The sequence below is a fragment of the Hyperoodon ampullatus genome (assembly GCF_949752795.1).
Source record: "Hyperoodon ampullatus genome assembly, chromosome: 11".
NCBI classification, from domain to species: Eukaryota; Metazoa; Chordata; class Mammalia; order Artiodactyla; family Ziphiidae; genus Hyperoodon; species Hyperoodon ampullatus.
This window is the reverse complement of record NC_136924.1, coordinates 27,027,032-27,045,147: the sequence shown is the minus strand read 5'-3', so window position 1 is coordinate 27,045,147 and position 18,116 is coordinate 27,027,032. Positions and strand designations below refer to the sequence as shown.

Below are 18,116 nucleotides of genomic sequence, written 5' to 3'. Positions count from 1 at the left end.
CAAAGTGGAAGGCTGACCGTATCCCAGGGTTTCTTGGGATGCCGCTCCCCTTTGAGATGTCATTTAAAATACTTATTTCTTTTCTAACTCTGAAAGTAGCACGTGTCTGGTAGAAATCTGGGCCGTACAGAAAAGAAAAGAGATGAACAAAAATCACCTATAGTCCTGCTCTCTGGAAAGAGTCATTACTCCATGGCTAACATTTTGATGTACTTCCGTACGGAATTTTTATTTTTGTAACTTTTAATTTTGATGTAATTTCACCCTTCCAGTCTTTTTCCCTGTTCGTTTACGTGTCATATATATCACAAGTGTGGCAGTATGCTGCATATATAGTTTGTAGAAATCTTTCTTACAACGCGAAATCACGATTATTTCCCAATATTATCAATTTTCTCTGGCAACATAATTTCCCCTTGAACACTTTTAGTTGAACACTTTTTGTGAACTTCACAGCCATGAAAAAAAATACATTAAAATGAGTTTCTGCCAAGGACCCCACGTGTTTTCTGATTGCCACTATGCCTTTACAAAAGTTTTCTAGCCATTTTCCCCCTAAGATACTAGAAGATTTTAATCCTTTTTAAAGAGTTGGTATCTTTTTTTTAACCAGTTAATGCAGAGACCAATGCATGTGACTTCAAGAACCAAGTCAAATTTTTATATTGTCAAGTTCTTTATCAAATGCCACTAAAAGGGTACTTTCTACCCCCAAAAGAGCTAAGTTTAAGATTTCTTTCTTTCTTTTTTTTTTTGGCTGCCCGGCTTGCGGGATCTTAGTTCCGTGACCAGGGATCAAACCTGTGTCCCAGTGGAAGTGTGGGGTCCTAACCACTGGACCACCAGGGAATTCCCAAGATTTTCTTCTTTGACTGCAGCCAATAGTATATTCATCCACAGGCCATATAATCTTGTCAGCCACACCTGAAATATAAACACTTACCAATATAATAGCTTGGGGAAGGACGGAAAGGTGTTTAGCCTTGTCTCCTTCCCAAGTCAACACGATTCTTTTTTTTTATATTAATTAATTAATTAATTTTTGGCTGTGCTGGGTCTTTGTTGCTGTGCACAGGCTTTCTCTAGTTGCAGCGAGCGGGGGCTGCTCTTCGCTGCAGTGCGCAGGCTTCCCTTGTTGCGGAACACGGGATCTAGGCATGTGGGCTTCAGTAGTTGCAGCACGTGGGCTCAGTAGTTGTGGCGTGTGGGCTCAGTAGTTGCGGCACATGGGCTCAGTAGCTTCAGCATGAGGGCTCTAGGGTGCGTGGGCTCAGTAGTTGTGGCTCGCGGGCTCTAGAGCACAGGCTCAGTAGTTGGGGCACATGGGCTTAGTTGCTATGCGGCATGTGGGAGCTTCCCGGACCAGGGCTCGAACCCAGGTCCCCTGCACTGGCAGGCAGATTCTTAACCACTGCACCACCAGAGAAGTCCCCACAATTCTTAATAGTGCCCTTGGGTAGATATAACAGTATATTTGATCATCCTTTACTGTTAGATATTTGTTATTTCTAATTTTTTGTGATGTTAGGTAATGCTGGGATGGTATGTTTCCCGTTATTCAATTCTTAGCTAATTTCAATAGGATGTGTCCCTTGAAATGGCGCTACCAACTCTCGGCATGAATTATCATGAGGCTCTCTGCACACATCGCCAAATTGGTTGCCACACAGGCTGTGTGAGTTTGCCCTCCTTAGAACTGTGTGAGAGTAGGCACTTCCTCCTGAGTGTGGGATGCCTCTGTAGCCTGCCCACCGGGACAGCTGAGGCATTATCCCAATGCTGTCTCGTCTTCTTAAGGGTAACCACTCAGCTACAACAGAAGGTGGGTCCAATGTGACGCTCAGTCACTTAATATCACTACCATCACTGTCTCAGTATTCATAAAAAAGTAGAAGAGAAAAGCCCCCTGGAGAAGATGGGTGATGTTCCACAAACTGAATAGATTCAGTGAATTGTGGGAACAGGCAGGACTGGCTGAAAGAATCGTGCCCTAAAGAAAAAAGCCAAGCACCTCTTGACTCCACACTCCTCCTGGCAAATGACTCATGAATCAACATCCCTGGTCCCAAGTGCTCATTCTTGACCCCATCCTAAATAACAACCGCCTACAGAATCTCCCTGCTTTGAAGTCCCACCATCACCTTGAGACAGGACTTGGAAGATCCATCATCACCTTGAACATAGAATGTCCCCAGCAAAGCTTTCAAAATTCTTGGGCCCCTACTCCCAAACTGCTGCAACACCACCACTGGGTTAGTCTCTCGAGATGGAAACCTTACATTATGGCCGACCCTTTCCTTTTCTTCACTCTCCGTGTCCACGGTGTGCCCTTTTCTCCCTCATCTCACTCCTCTTCCCAGCAGAGACCCTGTGACCTTGGGGTCATAGCCTTGATATAATGCTGTCCCTCCCGCCATTGCCTCATCCTTCCCAGCTGACCCCTGGTAACTGTCTGCTGCCCATGAGTCCTCCCAGCAGAAACGTCTTGCCAGCTCTTCTGTGCATAGCTCAACTCCAGCATCTTTCAAGCCTCCACTGTAGCCCCAGGCCTCTACTCAGCTCCCTGGGATTCCCTCTCTCATCCCACCCAGAGATCCTTCCCTTCTCTATTCTTTTTTAAAAAAAATTTTATTGCGGTAAAATACACATAACAAAATTTGCCCTTTGGACCATTTTAAGTGTACAATTCAGTGGCATTAAGTACATTTACATGTGCAACCATCACCACTATTCATTTCTAGAATGTTTCCATCATCCCAAACAGAAACTTTGTACTCATTAAAGAATGACTCCCTCTCCCCACCCTTCAGTAACCTCTATCCTTCCTTCTGTCTCTCTGAATTTGCCTATTATAGGTACCTTCTATCTGTGGAAGAGTACAGTATTTGTCCTTTTGTGTCTGGCTTATTTCATGTAGCATGTTTTCAAGGTTCATTCACGCTGTAGCACGTACAGAATTTCATTCCTTTTATAGAGTGAGTAATTTCCCACTGTATACTGCATTTTATCTATCCATTCATATGTTGAACATTTCAGTTGTTTCTGCCTTTTGGCTGTTGTGAATAATGCTGCTGTGAACATGGGTGTACAAATATCTGCTTGAGTCCCTGCTTCCAATTTTTCTCTAACCAGCTTGCTCTCTCCCTTCAGTTGCACCATCAGCATGAGATAATTTGCTATCTTCTGTCTTATTACCTTTCTTCCCCCGGTCTTATTAATTAAAAATGCCCTCAACTCCATTGGGAATCTCCTTGCAAGAAGAGACAGTGTCATATATTTGTCATATCTCCTATGTATTTCTCCTGCTTATATTTCCTCCATTTCATCCCCAAAATGGACTTGAGGTGTCTTAGGACTTGATGCGTGATAGGGACTGAATGTTTCTGTCCCCCACAAATTTGTATGTTGACATCCGAACCCTCGATGTGCTGATATAAGCCTCCACTGGGTCCTGGGCAATGCATGGGCTGTTTGGTCCCAGTTTTTTTTTTTTTTTTTTTTTTTTAAGTTTCTTTTTTCCTGATGTGGACCATTTTTGAAGTCTTTATTGAATTTGTTACAATATTTCTTCCGCTTTATGTTTTGGTTTTTTGGCCTTGTGGCATGTGGGATCCTAGCTCCCCTACCAGGGATCGAACCCTTACCCCTGCACTGGAAGGCGAAGTCCCAACCACTGGACCACTAGGGAAGTCCCTGACCCCAGTTTTTAAGACTTTTTCCTTTTGCTCTTGCCGAGGTCCCTTCCCCATGCCTGAAGACCAGGTACTTTGGGCCACACTGACCTTGGAAATGGAGGTCAGCGCAGTCGGCGTCGGCATGGCACTGCCCATTGTCCTGCAGACAGCGGTCGATGGGCAGCTGCTCCAGTTCACAGTCCAGCCCGTCTCCCACGTAATGACGTTTACATTCACACTTGTGCTTGCCCTGGGGGGGAGAGTGGGAAAGATGAAAAAGGCCCTTCTCTGGGCCCCCAGAACCCCATGTGCTCCGCGGGCCACCATCCAGCACAGGAGATGCTCAGAAGGGTAAGAAACATGCCTGTCCTGTCCGGTGGGGACTGAGTTACTGCTCCGTCTTGCTTTTGCACAGGCTCAGGATGGAATGTCCTCCTTTACATCTCAGCTCAGATGTCGCTTCCCTGACTCCCGGTCCCTTTTTATCACACTGGCCCGATTTTTGTTCCTCCTGACTCTTGGCCCTCTCTGAAGGTATCTTGTACACTCATTTCTGTACTGAAGATGCCCCCTCCCCCCACTCGTGTATAAACTTTTGATCGCTACATCCTTGGCAGCTACAACAGCACAAAGTAGGTGCTTGAATGACCACTTGTTGAGTCAATGAATGATCTCATTTAATGTCCACAACAATCCTGTGAGGTTCGCAGTATTATGAGGCCCACTTTGTGAATGAGGAAACTGAGGCTCAGAGAGGTTAAGCAGCCACCCCCAGACCACACAGCATGTCAGGCCAGGAACAAAGACTCAAAGGCTGCCTGACTCTGAGTTCATGTTTATAACTATCATACAATCGACATCATCTCCCACCATCTTTCCTTTCCACCAGAGAAATGGAGCAACAGGGCACTGATTCCATTCTAGAAAGACCTGAGTGAGTGCCCAAACTGCACTTTTCCTGCCACCTCTTACCAACTTTTTTGGTTTTAATTAATTTTTATTTTGAATAATTTTAGATTTAGAGAAAAGTTGCAGAGAGAGAGTCTCCTTATATTCTCCACTCTGTTTCTCCTAACGTTAACATCTTACAAAACCATAGTTCATTGTCAAAACTAAAAAATTAGTGTTGGTGTATTATGATTAACTAAACAATAGACTTTATGTGGACCTCACCAGTTTTTCCAGTAAGGTCCTTTTTCTGCATAGGGTACCACTTCGTATTTAGCCCGCCGACTTAACAAGAAATAGACTCACGTGGGAAGAAGGCTTAGGAAGAGGCCAGTGGTAACCTGAGTGGAGAAGCAAGGCTGAACAAGGCACAAGGGCTCCCCACCCCCAATTTCCCCGGGGAGGCGAGACTCACCGGGCCGGTCATCTGGCACGTGGCATGCTCATGACACCCGCCATTGAGGCCGTCCGCACAGGGGTCTATCTCCGTGCAGCTGTGGCCATCCCCCTGGTAGCCCTTCTGACAGCTGCAGGAGACCTCCGTGCCCTTCTGGGAGCACTTGGCGACCTTTGCACACCCGCCGTTGTTCTGTTTACAGAAATCCACAACTGCAAGAGCAGAGGACAAAGGCTCAATGAACCACGCTCTGTGTAACACGGGCTTCAGATCGAGGTGTGGGTCACCCCAGGACCAGTGGCGCTGGGCGAGACAATGGGCTCCAACATCTCAGCACCTTCTCTCCCTGTGCCCGGTGGCCTCTGTGCTGCATTTGCCAACACTAGTGTCCTGTGGCGAACACCCTCATAGACCAGGCCTGGTGACATCTGTCTACCTCTGCCCTTTTTTAAAATCACATACTTTACTTTGGTAGTGGTTTTCTAATGAGTTTGGGTTTTTAGTGTTAGGACATAGTTGCGTGTGTGTGTGTGTGTGTATAGAGTTAGTGCACTACTGAGCACCTTGTGACATAGACATCGTTACCCCCATTCTACAGATTAACAAATGGAAACTCGGAGCTTAACTGACCTGACAAAGGCAAACCAGCTACAACGTGGAGGGGCTGGGATTTAAACCCAGGTTGGTTTGACTCCAAAGTCCGTGCTTTCCCCACTGTTTTGTGTGCCCGTTAACCTTTGTTTTCTTAATCTCCCAAATTTCAACCTAATAGTAGATTAGCTCCAGCCTCAGGAGTAGCTGGAAAGCTCTCTGATTTCTCTTGTCTGACTTTTTGGCTAGAGTGGTGGCAGCCACTTGAGACCCTGAGAGCATGAACATGAGGACCAAAGGCCTCAGCCTAAGGCTGGCAGAGCAGAAAGACACAACCTGGGTCTTTGCTGCCTGCTGATGCTGAGCTACGTCTAGACTGCCTCATAGCAGATCACAAAACAACAGGTATAGCAAGATCTCAGTTCTGTAAAGAAAGTATATATCTCTATATGAATATCTACTCATGAGAACAGTTAGAAAGTATGCGTGCCCAGGACTAGTAGCTTTCCCCCAGTACCTACTATCTTCTTTTTCTATAGTAGTAGATTTTCAGCTGGGCTTCATGGTTGTCCAACTGAAGACTACATTTCCCAGGCTCCCCTGTCCTAGGTGTGACAGATGATGAGGTTCCAGCCAATGGGATGGAAGCAGACAGGATTTTAGCAGCTTCTAGGTGTGTCCTTAAAGGGAGGAGGTTTGCCTCCTTCCTCTCCCTCTCTATCCTGCTGCCTGGGATGTGCTTTGGTAGTGACCCTCTCGGGCCGGGCAAGTGAAGGATGGCAGAGCAACAAGATGGAAGGAGTCTGGGCCCCCAGATGACCTTTCAGAGTGAAACCCTGTGTTAGCCCTGGACGCCTCCATGCACATTGCTATAAGAGATTAAAAAAAACATTTAAACATCTGCCTTGTTTGTGCCACTGTTCATTTGGGTCTCTGTGTGGCTGAACCGATATCGTAACTACTAGAGTCAGAGATATTTCAGTGTTCAAAGTGGGTCTCACCGAGTGGTGAGAGCATGTGTAGGTTTCACTGTCGTTTTTTAAATACTGTAGTATAGTTTCTGAATTTTTTGAAGACTGGAGTATCTGTAAAGTCACAAAAATACCATAAAACAAAGTGCATCACAGTTGGCAAAGCAGTTTCAAAGCCATGACCTGGGAAGTGGGAGGTCAGGCATGAGCAAACCCATCGAGGAAAACCGAGTCGCAGAGAGGGTGGGTGTCGCCGAAGCAGTCCGAGCAGGAAGCAGAGGGGCTGGGACGGAGCCCAGGCACCCTGACCGAGAGCCGCTCCGCTCCTAGCACCTCGCTGCTATTCCACCCGTGCACGCATGGGACCTACCTGTACACGTTACTCCATCCCCTTCGTAGTTCAGGTTACACTCACACGTGTTATTCTCCTTACAGGTGGCATGAGCGGAACAAGGAGGCGCGCACACGAGGGGCAGGACTGCAGAGAAAGAGGTCACCATGCATCCCGCACCGTGACGTGAAGGGCTGGGACCCACCTCAGGCATCCTCCTGAGACCCCATCTGGCCTGCCACTGTGTTTCAGAAGTGGCCCCTTAGGGCGGGCAGATGGGGGGATTTGCTAAGGTCCCTCCCAGCCTGGAGATTCTGAGATCCCGGAATCACTCCTTTGTATTATTAAGACATTATTTCTGAAATGTTATCCAGATTAAAATGCAAATATGTCACCGTTAGGGGCAACCAATGAACACTTTATACCTCAAAGTCCGCTAGCAAGGGTGAATTTAGCAGATTAGCTCTTTGGCCCTGAGGGCATGGGGTTCCAGAGGAGATGGTTAAATTGGAGGAGAAATTCCAAGGCCTTCTGTGGGCACTGCAGAGCCTGGGAGAAGTCTGGGGCTTTGGTGGCTGGAAGGGGCTGCAGTATCAGGAGGCAGCATGAAGCCACGGGATGATTAGGAGGGGAGGAGGGGGGAGAGAAGGGGGAGGAGCTGAAGTTAAGGGGACTGCGGGGCTGCTGGCGCTTCAGGTTGCTGATGCCCATAGGAAGAGCCTGGTCTTACCCTTCTGCCCCCAGGAGGATGAAGTGACAGTGCTTTACACTGGAGAATTCAACCTTTGACCCGAACATGAGGCTTGGGCTTCAAGGGAGGCCTCAGAAAACTGACAGCTCAGTAAGGATCAAGGTCATGACAAGGATGACGATGACGGATGGTGATCACGGCAGCTACTGTTTCTGAGCGCCCCACATGCACCGGACACTCCAAAACCATGACCCCGACCCTCACAACAATCCTCCCCTGAAAGCCGTGCAACAGGCTCTCTTTATTCGGACGAGCGCATCAAGCCTCGGAGAGGGTGGCTTAGCTGAGGCCGTTTGTCTAATAAGCAGCTGAATCAGGGGTCAGATCCTGGTCTCCAGGGAACAGCACCCTTTCTGTGAAACCTTTCACCTCTGTGTCTGCACACATCTGGGCCTGGACCACGATTCCGAGGGACCCTTCCCGCCCCATCCTGTATACTTTGCTTGAGGTGGGTCCTTCCATGATTGACAGGACTGCGTGCTGGTTTCACGGGTTTGAGTTAAATCTTGTCATCTAGTTTCCTTCAAGTCACCAGATCTCCGGACCCTGGGGCCACACAGCCAAGTCATCTATTCCTCGTGGAAAAGGGAACCCCTGCTTTGTTGGTTTTTTCCGATGTCGCTCAGACCCCCACCCTCAGTCGGCCACTCTCGGCAGGGTCCGCTGCAGCGCAGGGCCGCTGGCAGGTGGCCGCCCCCAGGACAGACCTGTCTGAGTGTCACAGAAGCGGCCCGTCCACCCTGTTTCACAGACGCACTGCCCAGAGCCCGTGATCCCGTCGTTGCACTGTCCATGGTCCGAGCAGCCACAGGCTGTAGAGCAAGTTGGAGTGTGATCAGTTAGCAGAGATCGGGGATCCAATCAACCAAGCCCACTGACCACGTGTTGGCTATGCTGTTTATCCACATTCATTCACTCATTCATTTATATCATTCATTCAGACTTTCAAAAAATAACCTATTCAGTGGCTATCATGGGGCAGACACTACCAGGCAATGAGGTTACAGCAGAAAACCCAAGACATAAGGTCCCCGTTCTCAGGGTGCTTACGGTCTAGCAGTACCTGGTTATCGAACACGTAATTATAAATACAGTGGTTGTTGTAAACACAGAAGTAGAGGGTATCATGGGGTATGTAACTGAACAGTAGGGGGAGGGAACGTGACCTGGGCCTCCTAACAGAGAAATGGACTGAATGGTCAAACCTTCAAGAAATACACCAATCCTTCTGCCTCTTACCACCTCCAGCAGCAGCGCTCTAGCCCACGGCACCACCAGCTCTCACCCAGAACACGGCATCAGCCTCCCCAACGCTGGCCCTGCTTCTGCTCGTGCGCTCCCATGGTGCACTCTCCACGGGGCAGCTGGGGTGGTCCTTTCCAATCTGCTCAGGACAACCCCCCCACCCCCCATTCACAATCCTTTACTGGCCGCCATCACACTTAGATTAGATGCTGAAGCTCTGTCTCTGGGCAAGAAGCTCCTATGTTATCTGGCCCCTGGCGACCTTCAGATTCCTTCTCCTCCCTTTCTCCCTCTTCTTTGCCCACTCTGCTCAGCCACCTTGGCCGCTTTGCTGTTCCTTGCATGCCGAGCCCACGCCTGCCTCAGGGCCTTTGCACTTGCTTGTCTCTCTTCCAGGAAAGCCATTCCTCTAGCCTGCACTGTCCATTAGAGCAGCCGCTCATCACACGTGGCTATCTAAATGTAAACTAATTAAAATAAACAAAAATCCGTTCCTTAGTCACAGGTTTTGAGTGCTCAACGTCCACATGTGGCTAGCGGCTACCATTCCTCGTGGCGGAGTTACAGAGCATTTCCATCATCGCTGAAATTTGACCGGACAAAGTTGCTATTGATAGTCCCCCTCCCAGCCCCCTCACCTCTGTTAGGTCTCTACTCAAATATTTCATGAGATGTCTTCTGGACCAGTGCCTCCTTTCTATCTCGATTCCCTTCATCTGCTTCATCTTCTTTATGCCTTTATATCTATTTTTGTTTCTGTCATCTTTGTCTGTTTCCTCCCTTTGAATGTACACTCCTTGAAAGCTGGGATTTTGAAAGCTAAGTTCTACAACTTAGAACCATTCCTGGCTTTTGTTCAAGTCACTAAGCCTCTCTGTGCCTCAGCTTCTTCATCTGCTAAGTGGGGATAATAAAGAGTACCCACCTCAAAGGCTTGTGAGGATTAGATGGTACAACATCCCTGCCTGGCACATAGTAGGCACTCCACACACATTAGCTGTCTTGGCATATATGTGATAGTTGAATGACTGAATGAGTGTTGGTCGGCCACAGCTTGCCTTGGTGGCTGCAGGGGATGTGAGTTTCACTTCTAGAGAGGAGGCTCTTTCAGTGGATGGAAACTGGGAATATATCCAAGGAGGAAAAAAGCATGTGAGGGCAGACAGATGGGAGGTGGGTGGCCAGGAAAGAGAGGAAGAAGGATGCTTCCAGCTCAGGTGGATGGTGTGCATCAGGGCAGGGAGCATACAGCCGAATGACAGGCAGAAGCTCAGGGGAGTGGGTGCCACGTACGCTGACAGTCAGGCCCGAATCTCCCTGGCCAGCACAGCTCACACGCTGTCCCGTTGAAGCCGGTGTTGCATTTACACTGTCCCGCGGGTGAGTACTGATCAAGGCAGACACCCCGGTTGTTACATGGGGTATCTGGTCCTCCAGGGCAGGCTGGAAGAGATGAAACAGCAGTGACTCAACAGCCTCCCCAGACCCAGAGCAGCTCAGCACCTTTGTGAACATGCAGCTAACCCATCCTCAGCTGTGGGTTCTGTCCTCTGTGGCCCCGGGGACATATCCACATAGTGTCACTGGATGTTTAGAGCAAGCCACTGGCCTATGGCTTAAATATATCTGATAGGGGGGCTTCCCTGGTGGCGCAGTCATGGAGAGTCCGCCTGCCGATGCAGGGGACACGGGTTTGTGCCCCGGTCCGGGAGGATCCCACGTGCCGTGGAGCGGCTGGGCCTGTGAGCCATGGCCGCTGAGCCTGCACATCTGGAGCCTGTGCTCCGCAGCAGGAGAAGCCACAACAGTGAGAGGCCCACGTACCGCCAAAAAAAAAATATATATATATATCTCTGATAGGACCAGCAGAGCAATATACTGAACTGTGCACTGTATTTGGGGGTCAGGAGACCTGGATTTGTGCTGATCTGGGCTGAATAATGAACTTGCTCTGAGCTTCAGTTCTCTTAGCTCTAGAGGAGGAGGAGGAGGAGGATGACAGAGTGCCCACTCTGAGGATCAAATGAGACACTGTAACCAAGAGCATCTGAAAATATAAAGCGCTGAACAAATATAAGGGATGACACTGACTTTTATGAATGGTCTGTGCTTTAGTGATGGAGAGTGGAGTGGAGGCTGGGTGATTGCGTGGACTCCCAGCCCAGAATTTTCTCAACTGGACCATGATGAATAGAGTATGCATGGTACTTAAAACCATGGCTTCTGGAGACATACTGTGGGACCTTAAGCGTGCTTCTTATCCAATCTGTGCCTTCATTTCGTCATCTGTAAAATGGGGATGACAATGGAACCTACTTCTTAGGGGTTGCTGCGAGGTTCAGATGTTCCCATATATGGGAAGTAGCACTCAATAAATGTGCTCATTTAAATCAACGCATGGTGGATGGGACGTTCTATGGCATTTGTTATGCTTTTCGTGCTGTGTTATTGGCTAGAAGTCGTATCTAGACAAAGGGGTTTCAGGAGCCCTTTCCTGAAAGGGTGAGGTGAGGGAGGGAGGGCGATGTTACACATAACAGGGGAGATTTCAGGAAATAAGGGCCCATTCATATCACATTGGTATAGCAACCTGCCAAGGTAGGTGTCTTTAGATGCATTTAAACTAGGATGCGTATCATAGACTGGTGTCAAAAATGAAATGTGGTGTTTCTAACACCATGGGAAATGTCTTATGCTATAACATCAAGCAGAAAAGCATGACACGTGATTTATAATCTATGCACAGTAGAATCTGAACTCTGTAAAAACCAAATATGACAAGAAAAAACAAAACAGGAGAAGGAAAGCTGCACAGCTCTTCAGAATACTTGCTTTTGGATCTTTTCTTAGCAGAATCATTAAGAGTGATATACCCCCCTGCTCCCCGTGCCCCCGCCCCGGCCCCCCATACAGTACTTTCAAATGCTCCACAGTGACTGCACAATCATTTCAGAACTGCAAGGCAGTAAGAGGCTCCCTTACCCTGACAGTCTGGCCAGAAGTAGCCCCTGCAGCACTTGGGGAGCTGTATCACCAGGGTGCACTGCTGCTTGCAGCCTTCCAGGTTCCTCCTGAAGGGCAAGTCGTACAGACACTTCCGCTTCTCACCCTAAAGGAAGAGATTGAACCATCCCTCCACCTTCCATCCCCTTGGGCTCTTGGGCTCTAGTCCGCCCCCAGTGGGGGATCCCAGGTACTGCCCAAGTAGAAAATGGGACTCAATGGTCATGAGCCCTGTACAGGGAATTCTCTTCTTAGGGGTGTAGGGAGACAAATGAATGGGGGAGGGGGCAGAGGTGGACTCCACGGAAAGAAGATTATCCCCGTCTTAACCCTTAGAGCTGTTTGCAAAAGGTGTGGTTGCCTGAGAAGGGAGTGGGAAAGAGGTGGCTTTCTATCAGGAGAGGGGTCTGTGGCCAGGCCCCAGGATCATCAGTAGAGAGGGTATGGGGTTACAGTTCATTTTGTAGGGGTGTTTCTGTTAGAGGGGTTACTGGTAGAGTAGAAAGAGCTTGGCTTTGGAGTAAGTACTACAACTAATACTTAATGAGCACTTGCTATGTGCCAGGCTCTGTACCCACATTTAAAAACTTACTTTTCCTAATAATCACACACAGAACTGCTATTAGCTCCATTTTGCAGAGGCAAAAACATATAAAATGACTTGCCAAAGATTACCCACGAGAACTTGACCCCATAACTGTGGACCCCAAATTTCATTGGCTTAACCATTACTCTTACATTGCATGCTGGGCTCTAATCCTAGCTTTGCTCCTTACTAGCTGTGTGGCCTCGGGCTGATTGCTTGTCCTCTCTGAGACTCATCTGTTGTAAGTGGAGGTAATATATTTTTCTACGAGTATTATAATGGGGAATAGGGATAATATCAAAATAAAGGGACCAGCACAGAGCCGGGGACATGAACAGCAACCAACAAAATACAACTATTATTTTTATAATTATAATTGTCTTTGCCACCCCTTCTAGGTCTGTCATCCCATGACTCTCCTAGACAGTTCTTAAAAGATGGATAGTGGGTTGACAGGCTGCCTGGGCTAAGAATGTTCATCTCTATTCCCATTGGCCTGATTGTTGAAAGAAAGACATAAACTCATTACACACAGTTATAACACGCTTGCAGATGCACACACATGCATGCACACTCATAGCTACCAGGAGACCGGGGTCTGAGAAACAAACCTATCACTCTCCAAACGTTATCACTGTGTTCATAATTACCTTTGGTTTAGTCCACCTGGGGCAGCTGGGAGTATGAACACAGCTCCCACAATTCCCCTAGTATGCAAGAAAAGAAACACTTAAAAATCCAGAATATTGGGAAACACAAGGAATGCCCCAGGTTAATGCCTTGATTATGTGACTAAGAACTTACTAATCTTAAGATTCTGGCTATGATCAAGGATATAAAAGCTAACACTCTGTAACTTTGCCATAGAGAATTCTGAAGGTATGTCATGGACCTCAATTCCTTAGTTTAGTTCTTTGAGGTAAAAATTCCCTGTTAGATGGAGGTGGACCAGGGCAGGGTCACACAGGCACACGGTATAGCAGCAGCGGGAAATGTGGATGCAAGTGTCAGTTCCATTATAAATCAGCTGTGATTGTTTTAGCTAATCACATTCTTTGATCCTTAGTCTTCTAACCTTTAAAACAGGGATAATAATTCTTGCTGCTATTTGATTTTCAGGGGATTGGTGAGGAAAAATGATTAACTGAAAAAAATGTCTGTATAGATACTTTGAAAGTGAAGAAATTAACAACTGGTTTTTCATCTCCTACTTTGGCTGACTGTTATCCTAGTAATTTGGGATATTTATTGAATGTCTACAAGTTGCCTGGTACAGAAATCAACTGGTGACAGGCTTTGCCATGTAAGTCACTTCACCTCTTTGAGACTCAATTTACAAGTTTGCATAATAGAGTAGGTGATAACTGCTTCTATTATTGGATAGGGGTAAGATGAGCACTGAGCTAAACAGTAGGCTCAAAGGTCAATAAATGGCACCGGATGGATGAACGTGTGTGAAATGTACACGCGCCTCATAAAGTGCAGGACCCGGCACGGAAGTTCAACCAGTGTTAATGAATGAGCAAATGAATGGAGGTATGGTGGCATGTATTAGATTGAACCATAGGAAACTGCCACTTTTGTAGTCATACCCTGTCAAGTACGGCATTTCTCATGGTTTATTCTGGCAGAGGCTCAAAGAATGCTTGTAGAATGGTTAAGTGAATGACTGAACGGGTGGGTGGGTTTGAAAATGACTGGTAGATGAGTGGCACACAGTTGGTTCCCAACAACTGTTTCCTTAGTGGCAAGGCGATGAGTGGATGGGTGTGTGGGTGGATAAAGAACGGGCAAGGCTTGTACGGGACTAAGTAGACGCTGTTGATTCTGGATCTGAAGAGCACTGTCATGTGGCGCTCTGATCCCTTGGGTCCTGTGTTCACCGGGGACCAGCCCTCTGTGGCTTCCCAGCAGGGTCCCACAACCCGTGAGGGCTGTTCCCTGGCCCAAGGTTCCCTTACTACAGTAGTGTGTTTAGGACTGACCGAGACATCGAAAGTGGTAAAAGTGTCACAGCGGCCCCCCAGGGTGGGGTCGATCAGTAGACAGTCAATGCCGTAGGCCACGCCCAGGTCAAATAAGAGCTCCCGCTGCACAATTCTGCACATTTGGCCATTCAGGAAGAGCTCGCCCTGTGACAGAGGGAGAGAGAGCAGGGGAACAGTCAGCAATCCTCAGACTTCTCCTCTTCCCAGGCCGTGGAATGTGGCCAGCACCTGCTAGAGTCAGAAAGAACTGATATGTATCGACGGCCAACATCTTTATCTCAGACACGCAGTACGTAGTACATCCAAGTACTGTCCTTCATGCTTTACCTGTGCAGATTCTTTCAATCCTCACAATATCCCTAGGATGTGGCTACTCTTGCTGGTATTCCCATTCACGGATGAAGAAACTGAGGCAGTGAGTGGTTAGATAACTCACCAAGGTGACACAGTCGGTAAGTGGTGGTGCAGGCATTCACGCCCAGGCTGGCAGCCTCAGCCCACACTCCTGGCCGCTCGGCAGCACTGCCTCTACCAAAGTAGAAATGCTGGCAGTGGGGGTAACAGGGTGGAGTAGGGATGGCCTGGCCGTGGCTCAGGATAAACCTGGTTGACCTGGCCACTTCGCATGCAGTTACCCAGTTTTCATATTTAGTGCTAGCACCTAGCAAAGCTACTGGTACAACTTCCTTTCCAAAATATACACTGATGGGCTTTACCCTTTTAACAATAATAACTTTCTCACGTATACTAGGCATTGTCTAAATGGTGCTCTAGATACATGATTTTGTTTAATGCTTGCAACAGTCCTCAGGCTTTCTTTCCTAAGGTCCACCCAGCTAGTAAATTGATGGATATATTTCCCTCCCAGGAAGCAAATGCTTTTAGAAAGTTCCATGAAAAGAAAAAGATAAATCTCTCTCTAGTGTTTGATGGGATGTACACTGTGTAACTCAGTGGAAAGAACACTGGAAAACTGCAGCTGAATCCCCCACTTCTACTTATACATTGTGTGAACAGGTCCCTGAACTTCCCTGAGGTTTCATTGTTTTTACCAGGTAAATAGGATTAATGATTCCACTGCATAGGGTTGTTATAAAGTTCCAACTAAATAGTACTCTGGGGACTTCCCTGGTGGTCCAGTGGTAAAGAATCCGCCTTCCAATGCAGGGGACATGGATTCCATCCCTGGTCAGGGAACTAAGATTCCACATGCCGTGGAGCAACTAAGCCCGTGTGCCACTACTACTGAGCTTGCTCGCCTCAACTAGAGAGCCTGCGTGCTGCAAACTACAGAGCCCATGTGCTCTGGAACCCACGCACCACAACTAGAGAAGAGAAAACCCACACGCCACAACTAGAGAGAAGCCTGCGCACCACAACGAAGAGCCCGTGCACCACAACGAAAGATCCTGTGTGCTGCAACTAAGACCCGATGCAGCCAAAAAAAAAAAAAAAAAAAAAGTACCCTGAGTACAAAGTGCCTGAAAGTTCTATTAGCACTCAGGATGAGCAGTGAACATTTTCTTCTTCTTCTTTGATAAATATCCAGTTTGGTCTATGGAGACAGTATAGTTGATCTCAAGAGAGTACGTAGATTAGGATAACTTTCCAGAAGTTGGGATGTAAAGATGTTAACACTCTTTATATTTGGTAACAGATTCAATGCAATTCCAATCCAATCACTAAGGGGATTCTGGCTTGTCAGAAGATGTAAACAGAATGTTATCTGGGACTTCTCAGAAGGCTCCTTGAAGGTAATCAGCTCAGCTTGGAGCTGCATCCCTTTTGCCCTTTCTCCTTTCTACTGCCTGGAAAGTGGACACGATGGCTGGAGCTCCAACAGTTATGTTGCACCTTGAGGTGACTGTGAGGCTGGAAACATGTGCTGCAGAGCAGGAAGACAGAAGGAGCTCCCCCAGTGAGCCATCATACTAGCTCTGGATTGGCTACTTCCAGATTTTTTTTTTTTATGAGAGAGAGAAACCCTTACATATTTAAGCCACTGCCATTTTCCCTTAAATAAAAGATAGAGGATGTAGTTACTATTATCCCATCAGACCCATTCATCACATGGAATTACAGGAAGGTAATATTGTTAAGGAACTAGCTAAGGAAGGTGAAAATTGCAAATTTTCTCTTTGTTGGCCTATCTAGGTAGATGTAACCCAGAGCTGGCTCTGACATGCTTTGAGAGGGCTGGAGGGGAGGCTGCAGTAGGGCTGGGAAGGAAGGAAAAGGAATGACAGTGTACTTTCTTGCTTCAGGGAAGTGTCTCACACTGGAAAATAAATCTTCCCCCCAAATCAACCAAAAGCTGCTCTCTGCACGTGTAAAGGGAGGCTCCCTGACACCTGGTGAGGGCTTGGGCTGGCCAGGACTTACCAGGTTTTTCATATCCATTTACTCAGGGGAGGTAGCCCTGAAGGCAGTGAGAGAAAAGAGCTTGCTGTCAATGCGGGAAAAAATGAACAACTCCTGGAAGGGGCAGTGGTTGGGGAATGCATTCCCAGCTTCCACTGGGTGACAATACTCACGATGTCACTGCCAGCTCCGCACTTCACACTCAGCTCGGAACCTTGCAGGGTCTTCCAGGTAGCAGACCTGGGGAGATCCACTGCCGAAACCTGTAGGAGTGATGGTGCCATATTAACACCCCAAATCTGGGCTGAAGAATGGCCCCAAGGAGCTTTGCCAACAAACCAAATGCAGACACAATTTTTCTAAGAGTTCTAATAATTCCAGCTTTAAAATGACAGTAGATATAATCAAAAGGAAGAATAAGTGTGGGCTCTCTAGGAAGCTGGACATTTTTTCTGTGGGGAAAGTTTCCTCCAGCTGGTTTCAAGCAGCCTTCCATCCCCATCTATGCTCAGGAGTCCATGGAAGATGCTGTGTTGGTGTATGAAGCCCATGGCAGGATCAGAGTTAGGGAGGTGGCATAGGGCACTGTGATGGGTTGAATTGTGTCCCCTCAAAAGTTTTACTGAAGTCTTGGTCTCCATTACCTCAAAATGTGACCTTGCTTGGAAATAAGATCATTGCAGATATAATTAGTTGAGATGAGGTCATACCAGAGTAGAGTGGACCCTTAATCCAATATGACTGGTGCCTTTTTAAGAAGAGAGGAGAGTGCCGCGTGAAGACACAGAAACACACAGGGAGAAGATAGACAGCCATGTGATAACAGGGCCAGAGACTGGAGGGATGCACTACAAGCCAGGGTTGCCAAGGATGTCTGGCAACCACCAGAAGCTAAGAGCGAGGCAGGGAGCAGACCCTCCCCCAGAGCTTTCAGCAGGAACGGCCCTGTCAACACTGTGATTTCAGACCTCTGGCCTCCAGAGCTCTGAGAGAATACATTTCTGTTGTTTCAAGCCACTCAGTTTGTGGTAATTGGTTATGGCAGCCCTAGGAAACTACTACAGGTCCTACGAATTAACCAGAGGGAGGGCATTTGGCCTTCTTGGATTAGATGTCTCATTCCTGGAGGGAAACAGGGTCCTGGTTGAGGACCCAAAGAGACAGGGTTTTAGCAAGAGCTGCCACGTTCCCACAAGATCCTGCTTCCCTGATCACAGAGAATCGGCTCAGAAGCCAACAGCTGGTCACAGCTGGATGAATCAGACCTTTG

The 18,116-nt window shown here is 47.6% G+C and overlaps 1 protein-coding gene across 1 annotated transcript in view; it reads right to left on the bottom strand.

Annotated features, from left to right (window-relative positions):
- STAB2 (stabilin 2) overlaps positions 1-18,116 on the bottom strand; it is a gene marked incomplete at both ends in the record, with an annotated part of 93,093 nt that overhangs the window by 14,762 nt on the left and 60,215 nt on the right. Inside the window, 9 exon segments of the mRNA XM_079714889.1 lie at positions 3,783-3,924; positions 5,038-5,231; positions 6,952-7,059; positions 8,371-8,475; positions 10,202-10,351; positions 11,891-12,017; positions 13,148-13,204; positions 14,483-14,629; positions 17,020-17,109. Of these exon segments, the coding sequence (XP_079571015.1) occupies positions 3,783-3,924; positions 5,038-5,231; positions 6,952-7,059; positions 8,371-8,475; positions 10,202-10,351; positions 11,891-12,017; positions 13,148-13,204; positions 14,483-14,629; positions 17,020-17,109 (1,120 nt within the window).